This window comes from Mauremys mutica, chromosome 5 (genome assembly GCF_020497125.1).
Source record: "Mauremys mutica isolate MM-2020 ecotype Southern chromosome 5, ASM2049712v1, whole genome shotgun sequence".
Classification (NCBI taxonomy): Eukaryota; Metazoa; Chordata; order Testudines; family Geoemydidae; genus Mauremys; species Mauremys mutica.
The window spans coordinates 144340130-144366256 of NC_059076.1; the positions used below are offsets into that span (position 1 = coordinate 144340130).

The window sequence follows — 26127 nt, forward strand, 5'->3', positions numbered from 1 at the left end:
TCCTGTTAAACCCATAAAAACTATTTCTTGGAACATAAAGTAAAACATGAAGTAAAAATCTTAAGCGAATCCACAGGTTCCATAGAGTCTCTATGGATAGAAATTTCATGCTCTAGTAAAAATATAACAGTAGGGATCTATTATCGACCACCTGACCAGGACAGTAATAGTGATGATGAAATGCTAAGGGAAATTAGAGAGGCTATCAAAATTAAGAACCCAATAATAGTGGGGGATTTCAATTATCCCCATATTGACTGGGAACATTTCACTTCAGGACGAAATGCAGAGATAAAATTTCTCGATACTTTAAATGACTGCTTCATGGAGCAGCTGGTACGGGAACCCACAAGGGGAGAGGCGACTCTAGATTTAATCCTGAGTGGAGCGCAGGAGCTGGTCCAAGAGGTAACTATAGCAGGACCGCTTGGAAATAGTGACCATAATACAATAGCATTCAAAATCCCTGTGGTGGGAAGAACATCTCAACTGCCCAACACTGTGGCCTTTAATTTCAAAAGGGGGAACTATACAAAAATGAGGGGGTTAGTTAGACAAAAGTTAAAAGGTACAGTGACTAAAGTGAAATCCCTGCAAGTTGCGTGGGCCCTTTTTAAAGACACCATAATAGAGGCCCAACTTCAATGTATACCCCAAATTAAGAAACACAGTAAAAGAACTAAAAAAGAGCCACCGTGGCTTAACAACCACGTAAAAGAAGCAGTGAGAGATAAAAAGACTTCCTTTAAAAAGTGGAAGTCAAATCCTAGTGAGGCAAATAGAAAGGAGCACAAACACTGCCAACTTAAGTGCAAGAGTGTAATAAGAAAAGCCAAAGAGGAGTTTGAAGAACGGCTAGCCAAAAACTCCAAAGGTAATAACAAAATGTTTTTTAAGTACATCAGAAGCAGGAAGCCTGCTAAACAACCAGTGGGGCCCCTTGACGATCGAAATACAAAAGGAGCGCTTAAAGACGATAAAGTCATTGCGGAGAAACTAAGTGGATTCTTTGCTTCAGTCTTCACGGCTGAGGATGTTAGGGAGATTCCCAAACCTGAGCTGGCTTTTGTAGGTGACAAATCTGAGGAACTGTCTCAGACTGAAGTGACACTAGAGGAGGTTTTGGAATTAATTGATAAACTCAACATTAACAAGTCACCGGGACCAGATGGCATTCACCCAAGAGTTCTGAAAGAACTCAAATGTGAAGTTGTGGAACTATTAACTAAGGTTTGTAACCTGTCCTTTAAATCGGCTTCGGTACCCAATGACTGGAAGTTAGCTAATGTAACGCCAATATTTAAAAAGGGCTCTAGGGGTGATCCCGGCAATTACAGACCGGTAAGTCTAACGTCGGTACCGGGCAAATTAGTTGAAACAATAGTAAAGAATAAAATTGTCAGACACATAGAAAAACATAAACTCTTGAGCAATAGTCAACATGGTTTCTGTAAAGGGAAATCGTGTCTTACTAATCTATTAGAGTTCTTTGAAGGGGTTAACAAACATGTGGACAAGGGGGATCCAGTGGACATAGTGTACTTAGATTTCCAGAAAACCTTTGACAAGGTCCCTCACCAAAGGCTCTTACGTAAATTAAGCTGTCATGGGATAAAAGGGAAGGTCCTTTCATGGATTGAGAACTGGTTAAAGGACAGGGAACAAAGGGTAGGAATTAATGGTAAATTCTCAGAATGGAGAGGGGTAACTAGTGGTGTTCCCCAAGGGTCAGTCCTAGGATCAGTCCTATTCAATTTATTCATAAATGATCTGGAGAAAGGGGTAAACAGTGAGGTGGCAAAGTTTGCAGATGATACTAAACTACTCAAGATAGTTAAGACCAAAGCAGATTGTGAAGAACTTCAAAAAGATCTCACAAAACTAAGTGATTGGGCAACAAAATGGCAAATGAAATTTAATGTGGATAAATGTAAAGTAATGCACATTGGAAAAAATAACCCCAACTATACATACAACATGATGGGGACTAATTTAGCTACAACGAGTCAGGAAAAAGATCTTGGAGTTATCGTGGATAGTTCTCTGAAGATGTCCACGCAGTGTGCAGAGGCGGTCAAAAAAGCAAACAGGATGTTAGGAATCATTAAAAAGGGGATAGAGAATAAGACTGAGAATATATTATTGCCCTTATATAAATCCATGGTACGCCCACATCTCGAATACTGTGTACAGATGTGGTTTCCTCACCTCAAAAAAGATATTCTAGCACTAGAAAAGGTTCAGAAAAGAGCAACTAAAATGATTAGGGGTTTAGAGAGGGTCCCATACGAGGAAAGATTAAAGAGGCTAGGACTCTTCAGTTTGGAAAAGAGAAGACTAAGGGGGGACATGATAGAGGTCTATAAAATCATGAGTGATGTTGAGAAAGTGGATAAGGAAAAGTTATTTACTTATTCCCATAATACAAGAACTAGGGGTCACCAAATGAAATTAATAGGCAGCAGGTTTAAAACAAATAAAAGGAAGTTCTTCTTCACGCAGCGCACAGTCAACTTGTGGAACTCCTTACCTGAGGAGGTTGTGAAGGCTAGGACTATAACAATGTTTAAAAGGGGACTGGATAAATTCATGGTGGCTAAGTCCATAAATGGCTATTAGCCAGGCTGGGTAAGAATGGTGTCCCTAGCCTCTGTTCGTCAGAGGATGGAGATGGATGGCAGGAGAGAGATCACTTGATCATTGCCTGTTAGGTTCACTCCCTCAGGGGCACCTGGCATTGGCCACTGTCGGTAGACAGATACTGGGCTAGATGGACCTTTGGTCTGACCCGGTACGGCCTTTCTTATGTTCTTATGTTCTTATACAAGGCCCAAATAAACTTTCCCCACTCTCCCCTCCAAAAAACAAACCATCCAAACCCTACACCCTTTCAAATGAGTGCAAATAGAAACTGCATCCATAAAACACAGCAGTAGTCTTTTAACTTGTTTGTGGAGCGTTAGCTTCAAAAACAGACTGTTCATAAAAACAAAGTCTCCGAGATCTTAAATACACCAGGCAGTAAGTGTCTTGGAGCTGATAAATCCCTTTAGGAAAAACAAACTCTATGGTAGAGGTGTGGTGATGTAGCAAACCTGTGAGAAAGTGCTAACCTCTTCCAGAGGCCTGGCCTGCACCTATAGCGTCGGTCAATTTAGCTCTGTAGCTCAGGGTGTGAAATAGTCACACTCCGGAGAGACCTAGTTAAATCTGTCTAAGCTCCAGTGTAGACACCATTCGGCCAGTGGAAGAATCTACCATTGACCAAGCTACGGCCTCTCAAGCGAGTGGGTTTACTATAGGAGTGGAAGCCCATCGCTATAGCAAGTGTCTACACTCCAGCACGGCTACAGCTGTGCCTCTGTGGTGCCTGTAGCGTAGATACACGGAGAGAGAGTGAGCCTGTATCGGGCCTCGGCACAAGGCTGCTCTGCTGATCCCCAGCACCATGGCAAGCTGTTATAAAATCTCTTCTATGGCTTGTGCACTCTAACGATGCCTTTGCTTGTCCAGAAGGAAGTAGGTATAAAAAACAAACCATGGAGGCTGGAGCAGTGATAAAGCAGCATGCTGCAGCTTCCACCTGGATGCCAGGGGTTTGTCCCTCTGCATGAACGAGGCGACCAGGAATTTCTGGGCTCCCTGCTCTGTGATTTTTCCAGGGACAGAGGTGAGACTGACCGGTCTGTAGTTTCCTGGATTCTCCTTCTTCCCTTTTTTAAAGGTGGGCACTAGATTTTCCTTTTTCCAATTATCTGGGACCTCCCCCGATCATCACAAGTTTTCAGAGATCATGGCCAATGGCTCTGCAATCACATCAGCCAACTCCCTCTGAACCCTCGGATGCATTAGATCCGGCCCCATGGAATTGTGCATGTCCAGCTTTTCTAAATAGTCCTTAACCTGTTCTTTCACCACTGAGGGCTGCTAACCTCCTCCCCATACTGTGCTGCCCCGTGCAGCCGTCTGGGAGCTGACCTTGTCTGTGCAGACCGAGGCAAAAAAAGCATTGAGTACTTCAGCTTTTTCCACATCCTCTGTCACTAGGTTGCCTCCCCCATTCAGTACGGGTCTCACACTTCCCCGTCCGTCTTGTTGTTGCTAACCTACCTGTAGAAACCCTTCTTGTTACCCTCCACATCCCTTACTAGCTGCAACTCCAAGTGTGATTACACTATGATTACCCTTCCTGATTACACCCCTGCATGCTCAAGCAATATTTTTAAACTTCTCCCTAGTTATTTGTCCAAATTTCCACTTCTTGTAAGCTTCCTTTTTGTGTTTAAGCTCACCAAAGATTTCTCTGTTAAACCAAGCTGGTTGCCTGCCATATTTGCTATCCTTTCTGTACATTGGGATGGTTTGTTCCTGCACCCTCAACAAGGCTTCTTTAAAATACAGCCAGCTCTCCTGGACTCCTTTCCCCCTCATATTAGCCTCCCAGGGGATCCTGCCCAGCAGTTCCCTAGGGAGTCAGTCTGCTTTTCTGAAGTCCAGGGTCCGTATTCTGCTGCTCTCCTGTCTTCCTTTTGTCGGGATCCTGAACTCGACCATTTCATGGTCACTGCTGCCCAGGTTGCCACCCACTTCTAATTCCCCTACTTAACTCTTCCCTGTTTGTGAGCAGCAGGTCAAGAGGAGCACGGCCCCTAGTTGGTTCCTCCAGCACTTGCACCAGGAAGTTGTCCCCAACACTCTCCAAAAACTTCCTGGATTGTCTATGCACCGCTGTATTGCTCTCCCAGCAGCTGTCAGGGTGATGAAGTCCCCCATAAGAACCAGGACCTGTGATCTGGAAACTTCTGTTAGGTGTCCAAAGAAAATCTTGTCTGCCTCCTCCTCCTGGTCTGGTGGTCTATAGCAGACGCCCACCACAACATCACCCTTGTTGCTCTCGCCTCTAAACTTAACCCAAGGACTCTCAACAGGCTTTTCTCCGGTTTCATGCGGGAGCTCTGAGCAATCATACTGCTCCCTTTCATACAGTGCAACTCCTCCACCATTTCTGCCTTGCCTGTCCTTCCTGAACAGTTTATACCCGTCCTTGACAGTGCTCCAGTCATGTGAGTTACCCCACCAAGTCTCTGTCGTTCCAGTCACATCATAGTTCCTTGACTGTGCCAGGACCAATTCTTCCTGCTTGTTTTCCAGGCTTCTTGCGTTTGTGTACAGCCACCTAAGATAAGTAGCCGATTGCCCTTCTTTCTCAGTATGAATCAGGAGGCCTCCCCGGTTACACCCTCTTCCTTGTGTTTCCTCCCAGTATCCCACTTTCCTCCGGGCTTAGGTCACCACCCCCCGGCGAACCTAGTTTAAAACCCTCCTCAGTAGGTTAGCCAGCCTGCCTGCGAAGAGGTTCTTCCCGCTCTTCACTAGGTGGATTCCTTCTCTTCCTAGCAGTCCTTCCTTCCAAACAATTCTGCCTGGCGGGCTGAAGAGGAGCTGGGAGCCTGGAAACAGCAGCTTCCAAACTCCTCGGGTCTTGGGTCCCCATTAGCCCACCAGGCAGGAGGCTGGACGGACAGGGTGCCTGGCAGCATGCCAGAATGGTTGCTGAGGAGCTAGGTGGGTGAGCTGGCAGGAGACTCGGCTGTCTGGATTCTGTTGGAGCTTCGTCAAAATCTTACTCTCTTTGCAACGTTTCTGTGTAGGTGAATCTGTCGTCCCTGGTGCAGAACTGTTCTGTTGGAGGATTTCTAGGCCGCTCTAGTGAGCAGCCGGGCTGGGTTGGAACCGTGTGCCTGCTAGCCAGTACCGAATGGAGGTTAATGGAGGGAATTTGGGTTTTCTGCAGCAGCAGGAGGAGAGGCTGACTTGTGGGTTAGATTTGGCATCCTGGCAAGCTGCCTCAGGAGACTGGAGGTACCAGACCCAAGCCTGGGAATAGTGTAGGGAAAGCCACTGTTCTTTCCCTGCTCTTTGTTTCTGAGCATGCCTTTCCCATGCGTTCCCCTGTGCTGCTCACCAAAGCACTGAGATTTGTTTACACTGATGTGTTTCCTGCGCATGTTTTGGCAGCTTTAAAATACTTGGGATTTCCATTCGCTGGGGCAGGGATTTTAAGCATCAGAGTCCTCCTATAACAGGTGGAGACCTTCGAGTTTGTCACCAGTACAGTACAGCTGATTCCCATGCCGTGGAGAGGTCTGATGGCTCTAGGCCAGGGGTAGGCAACCTATGGCACGGGTGCTGAAGGCGGCACGCGAGCTGATTTTCAGTGGCGCACTCACTGCCTGGGTCCTGGCCCCTGCATTTTAATTTAATTTTAAATAAAGCTTCTTAAACATTTAAAACCTTATTTACTTTACATACAACAATAGTTTAGTTATATAGTATAGACTTATAGAAAGAGACCTTCTAAAAACATTAAAATGTATGACTAGCACGCGAAACCTTAAATTAGTGTGAATAAGTGAAGACTCGGCACAGCACTTCTGAAAGGTTGCCGACCCCTGCTCTAGGCAGAGCAATCCTAGCTATGTCTCAGCACCATGTCCTGTACATTACTGTGCTTTTCTAAACTGAAAAATAACAGCCCCCCCCCCCTCCATGGCTCTAATTCCTCACTTTCTGCTTCATGTCAATTATAGACAGTCCGTGGATCCCAAAGTGCTTTACAGACCATGTACTGTTGGGGTCGCTTCACCCATCTCTGGGACGGAAATGCAGCCTCTGTTCTATTCTAGCCACGCTGCAAAGCTGGTTTTGTTAGTGGTGTGGGAGGAGAAGTGACAATTCTGTATTCAGTTAAAATCGCAGGAGGAATTTAGGACGGCCGAATGTGATTATCGGTGAGGGAACTCAGACCCTTCCGGGGCAAGTGCCAGGGGACCTTTACGTGATCAGTGCCTGTTTGTCTCCTCCTGAAATCAGGGTGGTGATGAAATACAACTGTAGGAAAACAGTCCTAAACACTGATGTCACTACTGGTCATCCCATTCCCAGTGTATCTAACCCCATCTCTATCAGACAGACGAGTCAGGGGTCCTTAGAATTCTTAGGTTCATGTTTGATGACCTCAGCTGTATGAGGGAGTGGGAAGCCCCATTATCAAGCCTATATAATCTCCTCCTAGGATGGATTCCTGTAAGCCAAGTGAAGAGTTCTCCCTTGTGCACTGCTGAGAGGCTCAAAAGCCTCCCCTTTACAGAACTCCCCTAAAGAGGTCAGCAGCCCGTGGCTTTCGTTGGAGAGGTGCCCTGTCAGCGGGATGCCTCCCCTTTTCCACCTTCTTTTAAATGCTGCTTTGAGTATTGTCTCTGCCTTCGATGGCGTTGTCATTATTCCTATAGCGTAGAGCAGTGGCTCTCAGCCAGGGGTACGCAGGGGTCTTCTGGGGGGACATCAACTCATCTAGAGATTTGCCTAGTTTTACAACAGGCTACAGAAAAAGCCCTAGGAAAGCCAGTACAAACTCAGATTTCATACAGACACTGAGGTGTTTATACTGCTCTGTATACTATACACTGCCATGTAAGAACAGTGTTTATATTCCAATTGATTTATAATTATAGGGTAAAAATGCTAAAGTCAGCAATTTCTTAGTACTAGTGGGCTGGGACACTTTTGCATTTTTATGCCTGATTTTGTAAGCAAGTAGTTTTTAAGTGAGGTGAAACTTGGGATACACAAGACAAATCGGACTCCTGCAAGGGATACAGTAGTCTGTCTGGAAAGGTGGAGAGCCACTGGCAGAGTGTCTCATTAAAATGCCTCTTCCTGCTTGTTTAAGAAGTGTGTATGTGGTGTCCTGGGCACCTTACCTACATAGGAACCACTTACAGACTGGCAGGCTACAGCAGAGTTACCTGCTTGTTAACAAACCTCCTGTCTTCCATTATTTGTCAGTCAAGAGCCTGGCCAAAAAAGATTGTTTTAAAAAAAAAACCCTGAGTCACCCATGCTTTAGATTTCATAGCATTGCCCCAAACCTAAGACTGTGTCTGCTTTCGGGTGCTGGGATTTCCCTGAGAGCGTGGCCGCTTTTCACTCTGTGTTGATTGGATTGGTGGTCTGAGCCCTCACAGGTTGCTACATCTTGGAGAAAAGCAGCTTTTCTTACTGAGGAATGTGGGAGTCTTTACAATTCTGTTCAGATCAGATAAAATATACTTTAAAAAAAATCCTGGCTTCTCCTTATGTGTCAGAAACTCAAACTGATCCGCAGACCAAAAGTCATCAGCTTGGCTTGGACGGAAGTAGATAGCGACCTGTAAACTGCTTAGACTGCCTGGGCAAGTGGGTCCTCAGATCCACAATGGGTTTCAGTCAGTTTTAAATGTAAGTTTTCAGGAAGCCGGGGAGGGAGGAACACCAAGAAATGAGATTAAAAATCAGCACAAAGTGAAGTCTGTTGTATTAAAGCCCCAGCGCGAGAATGGGGCTGCTGTGTGTTCATGCCCCTCCTCGCTGGTAACGTTGAATTGGTTCCATTTATTCAGATCCAGATTTTTGAAGATGGAGCAGATACAACATCTCCAGAAACCCCCGACTCCTCTGCCTCAAAGGTCCCCAAAAGAGGTATGGTCCCCTCGCCTGTCTCACGCGTCCTTCTCTCCCCTTCATTCCAGCCCAAGGGGGATCCATAGGTCAGACACCCAGCATTGCCTAGAACCGGAGCTCTTGGGGAAATCTTCACCCATCCCTTCTACCTTTGCTCCCTCTGCTGGGGCACTTCCTGGTGCACTGCTCCTTTAGTTTAGCGTTCCAAGTGCATCTCAGCAAGCACCCAGGGAAAGGCTTTAAAGGCCACCCAGGAGCCCCACTAAGGGCTGGATCCAGAGCCCTCTGAAGTTGATGGGAGGCTGCTGTCAAGTTTGCCATCATGCAGGTAAGGTTCGGATTCAAGGCCAGGGGGGCGAGAACATCACTGGTTTCTTCCTCAGGTCCTTGAGCGTTCAGTGGTATTGAAATCCACGCCGGCTTGAGCTCAGGTAGAATGCTGGTGGGCGATGGGTAAATGAGGCAAGAAGCATGTCCACACTGCCTGGGGAAAGGCGGACTAAGGAACTAGCCTCCAGTGGTAAGGGGGCTGGGCAGTGGGTGGCAGCTTGTTTCCTTAAATGTTGCTGCCTTTTAATGTCATTAGGCCTCTGTTTATCCCTGTATGATGAGCCTGTCATCCCATTTCTGTCTCCTCTCGAAATAGTCCCTAATGTTCAGTCTCTCCTCACGTGGAAGTCTTTCTAGGCCTCTATTAACCCCCATTGCCCTTCGTTGTCCTCCCACCTCCCAGCCGCCCATTGAGGAGGTGACTAGAACTGAACATCGTATCCAGGGGAGCGCATCCCCCGGAGTTAGCCAGTGGTATTATAATAGCGTCAGTGTTTGCTCACCCTGTTCCTAATGTTTTGTTTGCTGCTTCACACTGAGGAGTGGATCTCACCGAACTGCTTACAGCGATCTCCAGGTCTCCCTCCTAAGTGCTGGGTTTTCAGTCAAGTGTAGCAGAGTGTCCAGGCAGTTCAGGTAGTACCTTCCCATGTGCAGTACCTTGCACTGAACCTCATCTGCCATTGTGCTGCCCAGCTGTGTAGCTTTGATAGATCCCTCTGAAGCTCCGAATTTGAGAGAGATTCTGGAGAAAGGCTTGTAGGTTGTGAGTTGGACTTTGCCTACCTCCTGGTGGAGAGTGAGCTCCAGTTTGCCCTGCTTTCTCCAGCCCTGGTAGCTGGACTCTTGTACCTTGCGGCATCCCAGCGGGTGCTGTGTGAAGAAGTAAGAGGTTGGGGGAGAAGAGCTCATGAAGAGCCAGAGAGGCTAGAGTGGTGGATATTGACAGAGGGATCTGGGGAATTGCCTCAGAAAATGAGGGAGGGTGAGGAACGAACACACACACACACACACACACACACACACACACACACACACACACACACACTGCAGATACTAGTTCAGAGAGGGTGAAGTGAACGGTGAGGAGCAGTCACTGGCAGGGTGTTTGAGATGAGTTGCTCAAACCTGTGAGCTGTGGATCTGGCTGGTGGAGGTGATGGTGGGAGACCAAGAAGAATGAGGAAGGTGGAAGGGGTCAAAGCACACAGGGTCAGCTGCAGTGCTCTTTGGAGAAGCAAAATGCAGACACATGAAGTGTGGCTCCATGCCAGGGAGTTTCCATAGAAACAGCAGCGTTTGCTGCAGTCTCTGCCTCTGCAGTATACGATGCAGAGATTTCAATTCCCATAAATCTAGCACCTTCTCTACTAAAAGGAATAAAGGTGTAAGAAGCACAGTGGAGATGGTTGGGGTCTTTGATTTATGAGCTGCTTCTATAGTGTCTATTATCTGGGCAGCTGATGCCTCAATTCACATTATTACACACACGCAAACAGAGTTCTACCCACAATGAATGACATACAAACAGCTATCATGGTGCAAGCCACAATATCAGACCCATCAAATATCCAAGACCAAAACAAGGTATGAAATTTACCCAAACAGATCCTCCTCTTGTGCTTGGTGTACACAACTTCTGCACTTAACTCACGGTTGTATGCTAAAATTGTACATTTTCATCATGCCTACGCACTCCTGTACACGGGAATCACTTTGCTCACCACTAAACTGTAGCTGTCTCCGGAGTGAAATGCAGCAGCTGTTCAACAGCGTACATCAAAGATACAAACAGTTCAGGACAGGAGGTGAAGAAAAATCCTGAATCCAAGTGAAAATGCCCTTTATGTGGAATTGGATTTTAGCCCAGACTCCAGCGTTTGCACCTGTTCATTTAAATGCCAGGACACCCTTGATTGTCAGAGTTGGTCAGGAGCTCTGTTTGCTGTTTTATAGAGGAAAGCGCAAACAGAGCACCTGACAAAGTACGACCGACACAACCCCTCGTAACAACTTATGGGGCTTTAACGTAATCATTCCAGGAAGAGTGCCAGCTACAGACTAGCCAACACATGCTGCAGTCTGTTGGATTCTCCTGGGCAGGCGCCCATTCTATAGTGAGAAAGCCTGACCCTGATTACGTGGAGCCCTGACAGGATCACAGCCCCGAAGCATTAAGCTCTCTCCATGCATTACATTGTAATCTAGATCTTCAAGGTTAAACTCAGGCAACTGCACAGATACAGTTGAGTGTGCAACTTACATGCGTGTGCAAATCAAGTATAGTGCAGCCTCTCTTGAGGGGTCGACAAGCATTGGTTGCTGAACATAGATGGTCATTTAACAAAGGTGGAGGAGAAACCTACTCGAAATTTGGAGGTACCTTTTGAGTTTTGGTTGATCACAGGATGACTATGAGCCGCCAATGTGATATGGCCATTAAAAAAGCTAATGCGGTCTTGGGATGCATCAGGCGAGGTATTTCCAGTAGAGATAAGGAGGTGTTAGTATCGTTATACAAGGCACTGGTGAGACCTCATCTGGAATATTGTACGCAGTTCTGGTCTCCCATGTTTAAGAAGGATGAATTCAAACTGGAACAGGTTCAGAGACGGGTACTAGGATGATCCGAGGAATGGAAAATCTGCCTTATGAAAGGAGACTCAAAGAGCTTGTCTTGTTTAGCCTAACCAAAAGAAGGCTGAGGGGAGATATGACTGCTCTCTATAAATATATCAGAAGGATAAATATCAGGGAGGGAGAGGAATTATTTAAGTTCAGTACCAATGTGGACACAAGAACAAATGGATATAAACTGGACACTAGGAAGTTTAGACTTGAAATTAGATGAAGGTTTCTAACATCAGAGGAGTGAAGTTCTGGAACAGCCTTCCAAGGGGAGTAGTGGGATCAAAAGACATATCTGGCTTCAAGACTAAGCTTGATAAGTTTATGGAGGGGATGGTATGATGGGACAGACTAATTTTGGCAATTAATTCATCTTTGACTACTAGCGGTAAATATGCCCAATGGCCTATGATGGGATGTTAGAAGGGTGGGCTCTGAGTTACTACAGAGAATTCTTTCCTGGGTGCTGGCTGGTGAGTCTTGCCCACATGCTCAGGGTTTAGCTGGTCCCATATTTGGGGTCGGGAAGGAATTTTCCTCCAGGGCAGATTGGCAGAGGCCCTGGAGGTTTTTCGCCTTCCTCTGCAGCATGGGGCATGGGTCACTTGCTGGAGGATTCTCTGCACCTTGAAGTCTTTAAACCACGATTTGAGGACTTCAGTAACTCAGACATAAGTTAGGGGTTTGTTACAGGAGTGGGTGGGTGAGATTCTGTGGCCTGCATTGTGCAGGAGGTCAGACTAGATGATCATAATGGTCCCTTCTGACCTTAAAGTCTATGAGAGGAGCTCAGAAGGCAAGAAGTTGCCTCACACAGCTGGTCTCTTCTATGCACTTAATTTTATTTGCACACATGTAGCTGGTTAAATGCCTAACTTTCCTTGTGCTCAGTAAGATATCTGACTGGTGCTCATAAGTTAGTCATGTGGAGAATTTCACATGACTAACTATAGAAACATATTTTAGTTTACCAAGCGATGTTACAGGCCTGAGATGCCTTTAGCTGGCCCTGTTTTATGGATATATATATAAAATCACCTTTGATTACCAGATGGAATCTAATTGGTGGAGACACGGTCACATGTCTCTACTTGTGTGTTCCTGAAAAAGGGGTTTTTAGGCTTGAGATGATCCAAAGCTCTCTGAAATCTTGCAGTCATCTAACCAGAGGCAAGGATAGATGTCATGGGCTTGTTGTTATATTTTGAAATACACCTCTACCCCGATATAACGCTGTCCTCGGGAGCCAAAATATCTAACCGCGTTATAGGTGAAACCGCATGATATAGAACTTGCTTTGATCTGCCAGAGTGTGCAGCCCCGCCCCCCCTCCTCCCCCCCCCGGAGCGCTGCTTTACCGCATTATATCCGAATGCGTGTTATATCGGGTGGCGTTATATCAGGGTAGAGGTGTAGTTGATATTCCTTGAATCATAGAAGATGAGGGTTGGAAGAGCCCTCAGGGGGTACCCCCTGCTCAGAGCAGGACCAGAAGAGGCCTTCTAATTCAGCATGCCTGCTCGCTTCAATGCACTGTGACCTTCCTTCTTCCCAGACTTTTCATTCCTCCTCCTAGACACACATCTAGGGATCCTTCAGCTAGACCTAGACCTTGGGCTCAACTCGTAGTGACACACAGGATTCTGGAGAGTGAGTGGGGACTCCCCTCTGCCCTGCTGCTCATGTGCCAAGAGCCCTGTGTGGTACGTCACAAACAGCTCATGGTTCTTGGTTTTTCTGTTTTATTTCCAGAATCTTCGGAAGCTGCCAAAGCCAGCAAATTGGTGAGTACTTCAGCGTGAGACCCTGCCGCCTGCTTGGAGAAACTCATTCCATCACGTCAGTGTGTTGGCTTTTGGGAGGGGAGGGTTTGTGCACGCTAATCTGCTGAATTCCCTGCATTAGCTCTTCCTGCCTTTCCAGAGTGTAACCAAACGTCTGTCTCTCAGAACGAATGCACATGCACACAGCAGGGCCAGGATTTCAACCAGTGAACATAGCAGATTAAAGGGGGCAAAAAAGGAAACCCCCAAATAAAATGGCTAGTGAGGAAAATCTAGCTTTTGCGTTATCTGGGTGTTCCACAAGGGATTCGCCTGGGTCAGTCAAGAGCAAGGCACATCAAAAATAGCTTTATTCCAAATGACCAGAAACCTTTTTGGTTTGTTACAAGCAGCCCTCTCACAGGGGGGTCACACTGGTGGGAGGGAGGTGAACAGTCTATTGTTTTGGGGTGGGGGGGTCATTCTTCATTTGATTCAGTATTGCAGAGCCTGCCCCTGAATGCTCTCCAGTAATGTGAAATTGCGATTTCCCTCCAAATGACCCTACGTTTCAGAGAAGGAAGTAACACTCTCTCTCTCTTTCTTTAACAGCATATTTTAAATTCACCTTTTCTGCTGAAAACCTGTTGGGTTTCTTGGCTATGTGCCTAGTTTCCAGTTAAGCTTTATATATACTGCCCTACTTGTCTTTGTCCAGGAGTCCTGGTGGCTCGTACAAGACCTACATGGGTGCCCGTTACTGTGTCTGGGTGTCCAATCACAGAACTGGAACGGACCTCGAGAGGTCGTCTAGTCCAGTCCCCTGCACTCATGGCAGGACTAAGGATTAGCTAGACCATCCGTGACAGGGGTTTGTCCAACCGGCTCTTAAACATCTCCAGTGATGGAGATTCCACAACCTCCCTAGGCAATTCATTCCAGTACTTAACCACCCTGACAGTTAGGAAGTTTTTCCTAATGTCCAACCTAAACCTCCCTTGCTGCAATTTAAGCCCTTTGCTTCTTGTCCTATCCTCAGAGGTTAAGAAGAACATTTTTTCTTCCTCCTCCTTGTAACAACCGTTTACATACTTGAAAACTGTTATCATGTCCCCTCTCCATTTTCTCTTCTCCAGAGTAAACAAACCCAATTTTTTCTATCTTCCCTCAGAGCTCATGTTTTCTAGACCTTTCATCATTTTTTGTTGCTCTTCTCTGGACTCTGCAATTTGTCCACCTCCTTCCTGAAATGTGGTGCCCAGAACTGGACACACTACTCCAGTTGAGGCCGTATCAGTGCGGAGTAGAGCTGAAGAATTACTTCGTGTCTTACTTATAACACTCCTGCTAATACAGCCCAGAATTACGTTTGCTTTTTTAAAAACAGCATTACACTGTTGACTCATTTAGTTGTGATCCACTATGACCCCCAGATCCCTTTCTGCAGTGCTCCTTCCTAGGCAGTAATTTCCCATTTTGTATGTGTGCAACTGATTGTTCCTGGCTAAGTGGAGGACTTTGGATTTGTACGTATTGAATTTCATCCTATTTACTTCAGACCATTTCTCCAGGTTGTCCAGATCATTTTGAATTTTAATCCTATCCTCCAAAGCACTTGCAACCCCTCCCAGCTTGGTATCGTCCGCAAACTCTATGCCATTATCTAAATCATTGATGAAGATATTGAACAGAACCAGACCCAGAACTGATCCCTGCGGGACCCCACTCATTATGCCCTTCCAGCATGACCGTGAACCACTGATAACTACTCTCTGGGAACGGTTTTCCAACCAGTTTTGCACCCACCTTATAGTAGCTCCATCTAGGTTTCATTTCCCTAGTTTATTTATGGGATGGTCACGCGAGACCATATCAAAAGCTTTACTAAAATCAAGATATACCATGTCTACCGCTTCCCCCATATCCACAAGGCTTATTACCGTGTCAAAGAAGCTACCAGGTTAGTTTGACACGATTTGTTCTTGACACATCCATGCTGACTGTTACTTATCACCTTATTATCTTCTAGATGTTTGCAAATTGATTGCTTACTTGTTTGCTCCATTATGTTTCCGAGTACAGAAGTTAAGCTGACTGATCTGTAATTCCCCAGGTTGTCCTTATTTCCCTTTTTGTAGATGGGCACTAGATTTGCCCTTTCCAGTCTTCTGGAATCTCTTCCGTCGTCCATGACTTCTCAAAGATAATCGCTAATGGCTCAGATATCTCCTCAGTCAGCTCTTTGAGTATTCTAGGATGCATCTCATCAGGCCCTGGTGACTTGAAGACATCTAACTTGTCCAAGTGACTTGTTCTTTCTGTATTTTAGCCTCTTCTGATCCTACTTCATTTTCACTGGCATTCACTATGTTAGACGTCCGGTCACCACCAGCCTTCTTGGTGGAAAAACTAAACAAACAAGTAATTAAGCACTTCTGTCATTTCCACATGTTCTGTAATTATTTTCCCCTCATTAAGTAATGAGCTTACCCTGTCCTTGGTCTTCCTCTTGCGTCGAATGTATTTGTAGAATGTTTTCTTGTTCCCCTTTGTGTGTCTAGCTAGTTTGATCTCGTTTTGTGCCTTGGTCTTTCTAATTTTGTCCCTACATACTTGTGTTGTTGGTTTATATTCATCCTTCGTAATTTGACCTAGTTTCCACTTTTTGTAGGATTCTATTTTGTTTTTCAGATCATTGAAGATCTCCCGGGTAAGCCAGGGTAGTCTCTTGCCATACTTCCTATTTTCCTACACAGAGGGATAGTTTGCTTTTGTGCCCTGAAAAATTGCCAACTGTCTTCAGTTGTTTTTCCCCCTAGACTTGTGGGATCTTACTTACCAACTCCCTGAGTTTGCTAAAGTCGCCTTCTTGAAATCATAGAATCATAACATCTTAGCATATCAGGGTTGGAAAGGACCTCAGGAGGTATCTAGTCCAGCCCCCTGGTCAAAGCAGGACTCATCTCGAACTAAATCATCCCAGCCAGGGCTTTGTCAAGCCTGACCGTAAAAACCTCTAAGGAAGGAGATTCCACCACCTCCCTAGGGAACCCATCCAAGTGCTTCACCACCCTCCTAGCGAAATAGTGTTTCCTAATATCCAACCTAAACCTCCCCCACTGCAACCTGAGACCATTACTCGTTGTTCTGTCATCTAGTACCACTGAGAACAGTCTAGATCCATCCTCTTTGCAACCCCCTTCCAGGTAGCTGAAAGCAGCTATCAAATCCCTCCCCCCCCATATTCTTCTTTTCTGCAGACTAAACAATCCCAGTTCCCTCAGCCTCTCCTCATAAGTCATGTGCTCCAGCCCCCTAATCATTTTTGTTGCCCTCCGCTGGACTCTCTCCAATTTTTCTATATCCTTCTTGTAGTGTGGGGCCCAAAACTGGACACAGTACTCCAGATGAGGCCTCACCAATGTCGAATAGAGGGGAATGAGCACGTCCCTCGATCTGCTGGCAATGCCTCTACTTATGCAGCCCAAAATGCCATTAGCCTTCTTGGCAACAAGGGCACACTGTTGACTCATATCCAGCTTCTCGTCCACTGTAACCGCTAGGTCCTTTTCTGCAGAACTGCTTCCTAGCCATTCGGTCCCTAGTCTGTAGCAGTGCATGGGATTCTTCTGTACTAAGTGCAGGACTCTGCACTTGTTCTTGTTGAACCTCATCAGATTTCTTTTGGCCCAATCCTCTAATTTGTCTAGGTCCCTCTGTATCCTATCCCTACCCTCCGGCGCATCTACCACTCCTCCCAGTTTAGTGTCATCTGCAAACTTGCTGAGTGCAGTTCACGCCATCCTCCAGATCATTAATGAAGATATTGAACAAAACTGGCTCCAGGACCGACCCTTGGGGCACTCCGCTTGATACTGGCTGCCAACTAGACATGGAGCCGTTGATCACTACCCGTTGAGCCCGACCATCTAGCCAGCTTTCTATCCACCTTATAGTCTATTCATCCAGCCCATACTTCTTTAACTTGCCGGCAAGAATACTGTGGGAGACCGTATCAAAAGCTTTGCTAAAGTCAAGGAATAACACGTCCACTGCTTTCCCATTGTCTTTATAGTGCTGTTCTCCCTTCTACCATCCCTTAGAATCATGAACTCTGCCATTTCATGATCACTTTCACCCAAGCTGCCTTCCACTTTCAAATTCTCAACCAGTTCCTCCCTATTTGTCAAAATCAAATCTAGAACAGCCTCTCCCCTGGTAGCTGTCTCCACCTTCTGAAATAAAAAATGTCTCCAATACATTTGAAGAATTTATTGGATAATCTGTGCCCTGCTGTGTTATTTTCCCAACAGATGTCTGGGTAGTTGAAGTCCCCCGTCACCACCAAGTCCTGTGCTTTGGATGATTTTGTTAGTAGTTTTAAAAAAAAGCCTCATCCACCTCTTCTTCCTGGTTAAGTGGTCTGTAAGAGACCTCTGCCATGACATCACCCTTGTTTTTTACCCTTTTTATCCTTATCCAGAGACTTTCAACAAGTCTGTCTCTTATTTCCATCTCAACCTCAGTTCAAGTGTATACATTTTTAATATCTAAGGCAAAATCTCCTCCCTTTTTTCCCTGCTGGTCCTTCCTGAGCAAGCTGTACCCTTCTATACCAATATTCCTGTCATGTGTATTATCCCACCAGGTCTCTGTGATGCCAATTATAGATTCATAGATTCTAGGACTGGAAGGGACCTCGAGAGGTCATCAAGTCCAATCCCCTGCCCTCATGGCAGGACCAAATACTGTCTTAGACCATCCCGGATAGACATTTATCTAACCTACTCTTAAATATCTCCAGAGACGGAGATTCCACAACCTCCCTAGGCAATTTATTCCAGTGTTTAACCACCTTGGCAGTTAGGAACTTTTTCCTAATGTCCAACCTAAACCTCCCTTGCTGCAGTTTAAGCCCATTGCTTCTTGTTCTATCCTTAGAGGCTCAGGTGAACAAGTTTTCTCCCTCCTCCTGATGACACCCTTTTAGATACCTGAAAACTGCTATCATGTCCCCTCTCAGTCTTCTCTTTTCCAAACTAAACAAACCCAATTCTTTCAGCCTCCTTCATGGGTCATGTTCTCAAGACCTTTAATCATTCTTGTTGCTCTTCTCTGGACCCTCTCCAATTTCTCCACATCTTTCTTGAAATGCGGTGCCCAGAACTGGACACACTACTCCAGCTGAGGCCTGACCAGCGCAGAGTAGAGCGGAAGAATGACTTCTCGTGTCTTGCTCACAACACACCTGTTAATGCATCCCAGAATCATGTTTGCTTTTTTTGCAACAGCATCACGCTGTTGACTCATTTAGCTTGTGGTCCACTATAACCCCTAGATCCCTTTCTGCCGTACTCCTTCCTAGACAGTCTCTTCCCATTCTGTATGGGTGACACTGATTGTTCCTTCCTAAGTGGAGCACTTTGTATCTGTCTTTATTAAACTTCATCCTGTTTACCTCAGAGCATTTCTCCAATTTGTCCAGATCATTTTGAATTATACCCTGTCCTCCAAAGCAGTTGCAATCCCTCCCAGTTTGGTATCATCTGCAAACTTAAGAAGCGTACTTTCTATGCCAATATCTAAGTCGTTGATGAAGATATTGAACAGAGCCGGTCCCAAAACAGACCCCTGCGGAACCCCACTTGTTATACCTTTCCAGCAGAATTGGGAACGGTTAATAACTACTCTCTGAGTACGGTTATCCAGCCAGTTATGCACCCACCTTATAGTAGCCCCATCTAAGTTATATTTGCCTAGTTTATTGATAAGAATATCATGTGAGACCGTATCAAATGCCTTACTAAAGTCTAAGTATACCACATCCACCGCTTCTCCCTTATCCACAAGACTCATTATCCTATCAAAGAAAGCCATCAGATTGGTTTGACATGATTTGTTCTTTACAATTCCATGCTGGCTATTCCCTATCACCTTACCACCTTCCAAGTGTTTGCAGATGATTTCCTTAATTACTTGCTCCATTATCTTCCCTGGCACAGAAGTTAAACTAACTGGTCTGTAGTTTCCTGGGTTGTTTTTATTTCCCTTTTTGTAGATGGGCACTATATTTGCCCTTTTCCAGTCTTCTTGAATCTCTCCTGTCTCCCATGATTTTCCAAAGATAATAGCTAGAGGCTCAGATACTTCCTCTATTAGCTCCTTGAGTATTCTAGGATGCATTTCATCAGGCCCTGGTGACTTGCAGGCATCTAACTTTTCTAAGTGATTTTTAACTTGTTCTTTATTATATCTTCTAAACCTGCCCCCTTCCCATTAGCATTCACTCTGTTAGGCATTCCTTCAGACTTCTCGGTGAAGGCCGAAACAAAGAAGTCATTCAGCATCTCTGCCATTTCCAAGTTTCCTGTTACTGTTTCTCCCTCATAGTTGTTTTTATTTGTTAGTATTTCGAGTTCTTCCTGCTTATTCCCCATACTTCTTGCATTCATATACAGACATCTAAGATACTGATTTGATTCCCCCCCCCCCACGCCTGCCCCAGTTCTGTCTTGTCTCTCCTCTATCCCTGCTATAACAGCCCATGTTCCCCCTCCAAATTCCGACCCTTCCCCCGGGTCTCCAGGTTCTTGACTTACCTGTGGGCTTTGGTCACCTGCCCCCCTCAAACCTAGTTTAAAGTCTGTTTCCTGAGCCAACAGAACATTGGAGCAGAGGCATAGATGCCACGTTTTAACCCTTCGGAGACTTTGGACAGTCTGACCACACCAGTCAAAGGCTCGGTATTTATATGGGTGCCGAGGACATTCACTGTTACATTAGCCAGGCTGCACAGGGTTTGTACGTCTTCATAACACAAGCCAAATGCTCACTGCTGGGATTGGGGGAAACTTCCCCAAGAGACAGGCAATTCCAGGGATTCTCAAACCTCAGTGACAACAAAAATCACTACACGACCCCAAAGCCCACGGCCCCATGGGGGGTGGGGGGCCAAGGCAAAACATAAGCCCAAGGGCTTCAGCCCCAGGCAGTGGGCCTGTAACCGAAGCCACGTCACGCAGGTGGTGGGGCTCAGGCTTCATCTTCAGCCTTGGGCCTCAGCAAGTCTAAGCCAGCCCTGGCGACCCCACTAAAACGGGTCACGACCCACAGTTTGAGAACTGCTGGGTTATTCCATGGTGGCTCACTTGGGTTTTTCTTGCACCGTCCTCTGAAGAATCTGATGCTGGCCACTGTGGGAGACAGAGCGTGGGCTACATGCATCTCGTGATTCCTGCTTTATAACGTTCGGTGGATATTCCTCCTCCTGCGGCCATTGCCAGTGTTGTACGTGTCTGTAGGGTTCTTTGGGCATCCTCTTAACTGCCGTGTACTGCAGTCAGCCAGGATCCCCGTGGGAGCTGCATGCTCAGCTACATGCAGCCTTCCTTTCATCTTCAGGACTGGAAACTGGTTTTGCAAGTTAGGGCACTGCCAGCGCGGGCTGCATTGATTACGCAGCTTTCCTTGCGCCCTGGGATAGCCGCCCACATGGAAGCAACGTGGGCTAAACGCTTTGAGCTGCACTCACAGCGTTTTGCTCACGAGTGGGGAAAGTTGCACATGTAGCTTGGGGCATAAGTGACACTCTGACTGGTACCCTACAGATACTCATGAGACTTAGAATGGGCTTTGCTTTAGGACTTGATGTTAAAACGTCTGACTGCCCAGTTCTCCCCTCTGTGTGCGCGTGGCAAGCCTGTGCCCAGATACTGGATCATCTGCCTCTGAGCCGACATCAGATCCTAGGCAAAGGAGCCAAAGCTCAGTACTGATTGCTTTAGAGACTGCATGTTCCCCCGTGCAAGGAGACTCTGCCCATTTCTTCAGTGCTATGGTGCTGAGGGCCAAATGAGTCCTGGGACAAAACCTCTAACAAAGCACATGCTCTAGACCGAGCATTCCCCAGCATTGCTGCCCATGTCAGTCGTTGCTGCTGATGGTCCTGAGGCTCTTCGCACTCGAAACTACAAGAGCTGAGTGCTGCAAGGGGGATTGGTTTGATAAGTTGCCATCGTCTGATCCAGATTTGGTATCTTACAAGCAAGTCTTGTTTTTACTAACCCTGTTCTTTGGCCAGTTATGGAGGAGCCAACGTTTGCTGGCTGAAAGTACATGGCAAGTGTCTTGCTAGGGAGTATGGCACTAGCTTAGGAAATGCTGTCAAAATCAGTGTCATCTCCTCCTGTGTGTGATGACCCTTCCATTGGCCAAGAAAGATCAGATGTTACTCTGTAAAACTCAGAGCTACTGGGCTGTCCAAAGTGGTTACTTGAGAGCTTCATGGCTTTGTTGTCAGCAGCGTTCCCAGCCCACTGTTGGAGGCCACCTCTGCTTGTAGCCCATGGTTCTCTTTGCCTGAGAAGCCCATCTTTACTCTGAATGAAGTCTCTATGCAAGCCTTCACCACACGTTGCCACAATTGTTTTTCATCCTGAATCCAGTTTTTAGCACCTATACAAAGACACACGTTCTGTGGAGACACTGAATCATCTAAGTCCAGAAAATTATCAATAGAACCTTGCACAGTAAAGTCAACTTTAAAGAATGTTTAGTATAAGAACAAATCAAGCTCATGCGAAGCAGTGGTCACTCCTACCTTGCAGTCCCAGAGGCTGTCTACGCTGCAGTTGGGTTGTGAAATTCCTAGCTCAGGTTCATGTACATGTGCTAGCTAGAGCCTAGGTGTGTACTTGGGTGGCTAGCTTGGCCCGTGGCATCGCAGTCACACTGCTATTTGTAATGTGCTAGCTCAAGCTGGGAATGACACCTCCTAGCCGCAGGGTAGACGTACCCTGAGTGTGAAGCGTGGCCTGTTAGGAGTGGACTATCCATTGATTAGACTGACATGTCATTAGCACAAATTCCTTAGAAATCACAATATCTGTCTCTGAGACGTGGATTTTCTGTGTTGTGGCATCTCTTCTGGCACATTGATCTTGGCAGATAACTACTGCTTCATTGCAGTTCTCGCTTGTTAACGTGGTACCTCTTTGCTTTCTCTGCTTCTGAGAATGTGGTACCAAGGACTAAGGTGGGACTGATATGAAGTCCTGAGACGCCCGGACTTCATCGCTTTCTCCTCATTTCTCTGCTTTGCCTATTTTGGACATATTTCCTTCCCGTCAGGAAGGGATTGTGGTGTTGGGTCCCTTTTTCTTGAAAACTGTTTCAGTAGCGAGTGTGGGTCTCTGAGAAGCAAAAAGAGCAGCGTCCCAGAACTGTATCCAGTTAATCCTCGCTAGTCACACAAGTTACTGGGCTCAGGCTGATACTAAACAACACTTACGTGGGGCTTTAGAGTCAGCTGTGTTCTGTGCCCTCACAAGGCTCGGTCTCCTTTAGACAAGTCATGGGACAGCATCTCAGGAAGAGTGAGGAAGAAAGATCAGTTCCTGGAAGGAAGTGGGTTTACCAGAAGAAGAGGGGACTCGGCAGATGGGGAGTGGAGGCCGTTTCAAGCAGCAGGAGTGTTACACAAAGCCAAGAGCATGAAGGCGATAGAACATGGGTGCAAATCAGAACAGTCCATTCTTTACATCCCCTTTGCTCAGGGGTAAACAACTCTACAAGGTGCAAGGCCGTGAAGTCAGGCCCTGAGGCATCAAAGCCAAGCCGTGCTTCCTTCAGGCCATCTGCAGTGCTCAGCTACTTAAAGCTCCTCTACAGAGGGGAGAGTTTCTGATTAACTCCCTGTGTGGATGCTCTTATTCTGGAATAGGAGCATCTAAGAACATCCACACAGGGAGTTAATCAGGAATAGCCATTCTGCTTTAAACTCACACCCTACCTTAATCTAAATTAACTTCCTGTGTAGACAAGCCTTTATTGATTCGGTGTGACTTCGGGCCGATAACCTCTCCTCTCTGTCTCTGTAATCGGAATGATACTGAAGACCTTTCCCATTGTTACTGCTCTGTGCTGAAGTGCATTTTACAACTGCTCTTGTCCCTGGATGATTGCATGTTGGATTTGCAGAGCATCCTGATCATTGCTTGAGGCAATACTGCTGCTCTTCAAGAACAGCCTAATTGTATTAGTAAAAATACTGTCTGAGAAGCCTGAGGACATCACAGAGCAGCTTCCCGCCTCTCCCAAGGACAGAGTTTTACAGCTGTTTGTTGCCTCTCTTACATTCAAGAGCTGCGGATTAACAGTATTTTGCCACTAGATGACACTAGAGTCAAGGGAAATAGGCACTCTGTACTCTGAGCTATAAACCTACAATACACTGCATCAGAGTGTCCAGTGATCTAACGTGGCACATGACAGGAAACACAGTTTGTCTCCAGGTCCTTTGGGGACTAATTTTGCCACCCTGTAGTCAAGTTACCAGCCATGTCTTTGAGATGACACCTTTAGCCAAAATAGTCTCCCTTTTCTTCAGGTCTCCCCAAGGTTAAAGGGACACGGGATAATTTAGACCTCAGATTTTTATATAAAGTGTTTACAGACTTTGTTTAATTTTTTTTAATTAAATTAATTTTTTGTTTAATTAAAAAAAAAAGACACTGCCCTTCTATAGCAACTTTCATCCAAGGATCCTGTGTCTTACCGCCACTAACTGATCCCAAATCCCTGGGGGGTAGGTCAGGATTTCTACTTTGAACTGAGATGCAGATTGGAGACGTGTCTGTTAACACGTGCACATCCCCCCCCCCCCCCCCCCAGGAGCACCCGACCAGTCAGTGGCAGAGCTGAGGGTGGAACCCAGGAGTTCTGGTTCCCAGTTCCAGTTTTAATCACTAGGAAACATTCTTGCCTTAATTCAAATATTGTCTTGACCACGTTGTTGGAGCTCGCTCATGAATGGAACGAAATGGTCTATTTCTTGGTCCAAAGCCATTGCAGTGTGAACAGGAACCCGGCAGGGCAATGGACGGATGGTAACACACTGCGGTGTGCGGCTAAGACGGGGAAGGAGTTGTTTCCTGACATAGGCTGCATCACTCAAATGTGTCTCTGTGCTGGGGGTGGATTTCCTGTGAATTTTATCTCCACTCCTTTCTGCTAATCCCAGGGATAAATGCTGGTAATCTGTGACTGCCTCATGGTAAACCAGCCAATTAGAAATCGGAGATTCTCACTGCTTTAAGACTTCCCTTGGCACTTTATAATAGCGTAGAATTTGTGCCTTGTGTTGTGTCCTTATCCAAATGGAAGATAAGTAAATGCATTTATTGTTGAATCTGTTTCTGTAAAAAAGCTCCTGGTATTTGAATGTAAGGTGAACACCAGCTGTTCATTTTCCCTAAGGGCATCTGTCATCCCAGCCTCAGACTGAGAGCGCCCTGCCAGTAAGCATGCTGCTCGATAAGGCTAATCTCTGGGAGGGTGGACACAGGGCCTGGGTTAACATGGATGAAATAAGAGGCTTACACAAAAGTGTAAATACGGCAGTAGTAGCCTTCTCCCTAGGCCTCACTCTGACTGCTGTGGTAATTGAAATAATGGTGGTGCTTCTGGTTTTGATATGGAGAAGTGACTCATAGTAGCATGTCTGTAGAGGTCAGTGCTACTTGGGCAAAGGAGAAAATTCTCTGTCTGTTTCTCTCTCTCTCTCAACATATTTTGGCCTGGTTTGGTCGATAGATTCGACACAGCCAGGGCAGATCTGTCTAATGGGGAAAGTGGCATGTCCAAGCCCTTATCTTTGTATAATTTGAGGCTTAAATCTTAGTTATAACACAATCATGAGCAATTGTTCACGTCCCTCTTGGTTACTGCAGGCCTGCCCAGTGTTAATTCACTCAGCTCCAGTTTTACACTGGGGAACTTGCCTTGTGGGCGGCAGTAAGCTACAGAGAAATCACCAGGTGTAGTGCAGGCAGCGGCTGTACATGCTTCCCCACCCCACACCTGGGCAGAGGTTGCTGAACTGGGGCTCAGTTTGGAATATGAGGTTGGGGCAGACCTAGCTTCCTAGCAATCCCAGGCTTCTGGGGGCAGATGCATTGACTGACGGTATTGGAAACAAAATAATACCCAGCTCTTGTAGCGTTTGTCGTCAGTAGAGTGTGAAGCCCCTCACAGAGCAGGGCAGTAGTCATGGCATTATCTGTTTTTTACAGGTGGGGAAACTGAGGCACGGAAGGGCTGTGACTTGCCCAAGGAATCTGGCAGAGCTGGGAATAGAGCCCAGGTCTCCTGAGTCCAGTCCAGTGCTTTTTCCACTAGGCCCCACTGCCTGCCAGTTAACTAAACTGTCAAGTGCAGTCATTTGCCTTTCAAAATGTTCTTTGCTGGAACCTTAGAAGCCTTAATGCCCTAGGAGCCAAAGCCTGATTAAAGCCACTCTGGGGTAAAGCCCACGAGCCTCAAGGTATCTGCTACATGCTGGCAGGTCACATTTCACAGACTTGTTTAGGTTAATCTGGGTGCTTTCTTCCTTGCTGATTGTATGTCTTATTGAGGTCTGGTGACTTCACCAGAACAGATCCAAGTACCTTCCTCAGGAACAGCAGGGCAAGCTGTGTAACCGCTCGAATCAGTAACGTGCAGCTGTGTGAATGGCCGTCCAGGCAGTGTAAACTCTAACTTCTAACCTTTGTCCCTTCTTCATGCAGCGCGGAGTGAAACCTAAAAAGGTGGTGCGTTTTTTTGGCAATTAATCTGTACGTCGCAGAATCTCCTGGCCGCATGAAATGCCCCCAAATACATCTCGGCTCATTGTCACTCATTGCTGCTGTGCCTTCCATTGTATGGTCGCATGTTTACTCATTGCATGTGTTCCCCTTCTCCGGCTCCTAGGTTGGCCCAGCTTGCTTACAGGATGCTAGGTAATCAGAGTCCAAATGCACTGGGGGAGGAGCATTGCTTTATGGGAAGGTGTCCTTCACCACTTCGCAGCCTGCCACGCAACCTGGTAGGGAACGTGGGTTCATAAACCAAACATCGGTATTTT

At 46.3% G+C, this 26127-nt stretch overlaps 1 protein-coding gene across 10 annotated transcripts in view; it reads left to right on the top strand.

Moving 5' to 3' along the window:
• DCTN1 (dynactin subunit 1) overlaps window positions 1-26127 on the top strand; it is a 133492-nt gene that overhangs the window by 50256 nt on the left and 57109 nt on the right. For 5 of the 10 annotated variants that reach the window (XM_045017901.1, XM_045017902.1, XM_045017903.1 and 2 more), the window contains 3 exons: window positions 8442-8520; window positions 13213-13244; window positions 25790-25813. In XM_045017901.1, coding sequence (XP_044873836.1) covers window positions 8442-8520; window positions 13213-13244; window positions 25790-25813 — 135 coding nt within the window. The remainder of the gene's footprint in view (window positions 1-8441; window positions 8521-13212; window positions 13245-25789; window positions 25814-26127) is intronic. The other 5 variants (XM_045017904.1, XM_045017905.1, XM_045017906.1 and 2 more) reach the window with 2 other exon arrangements.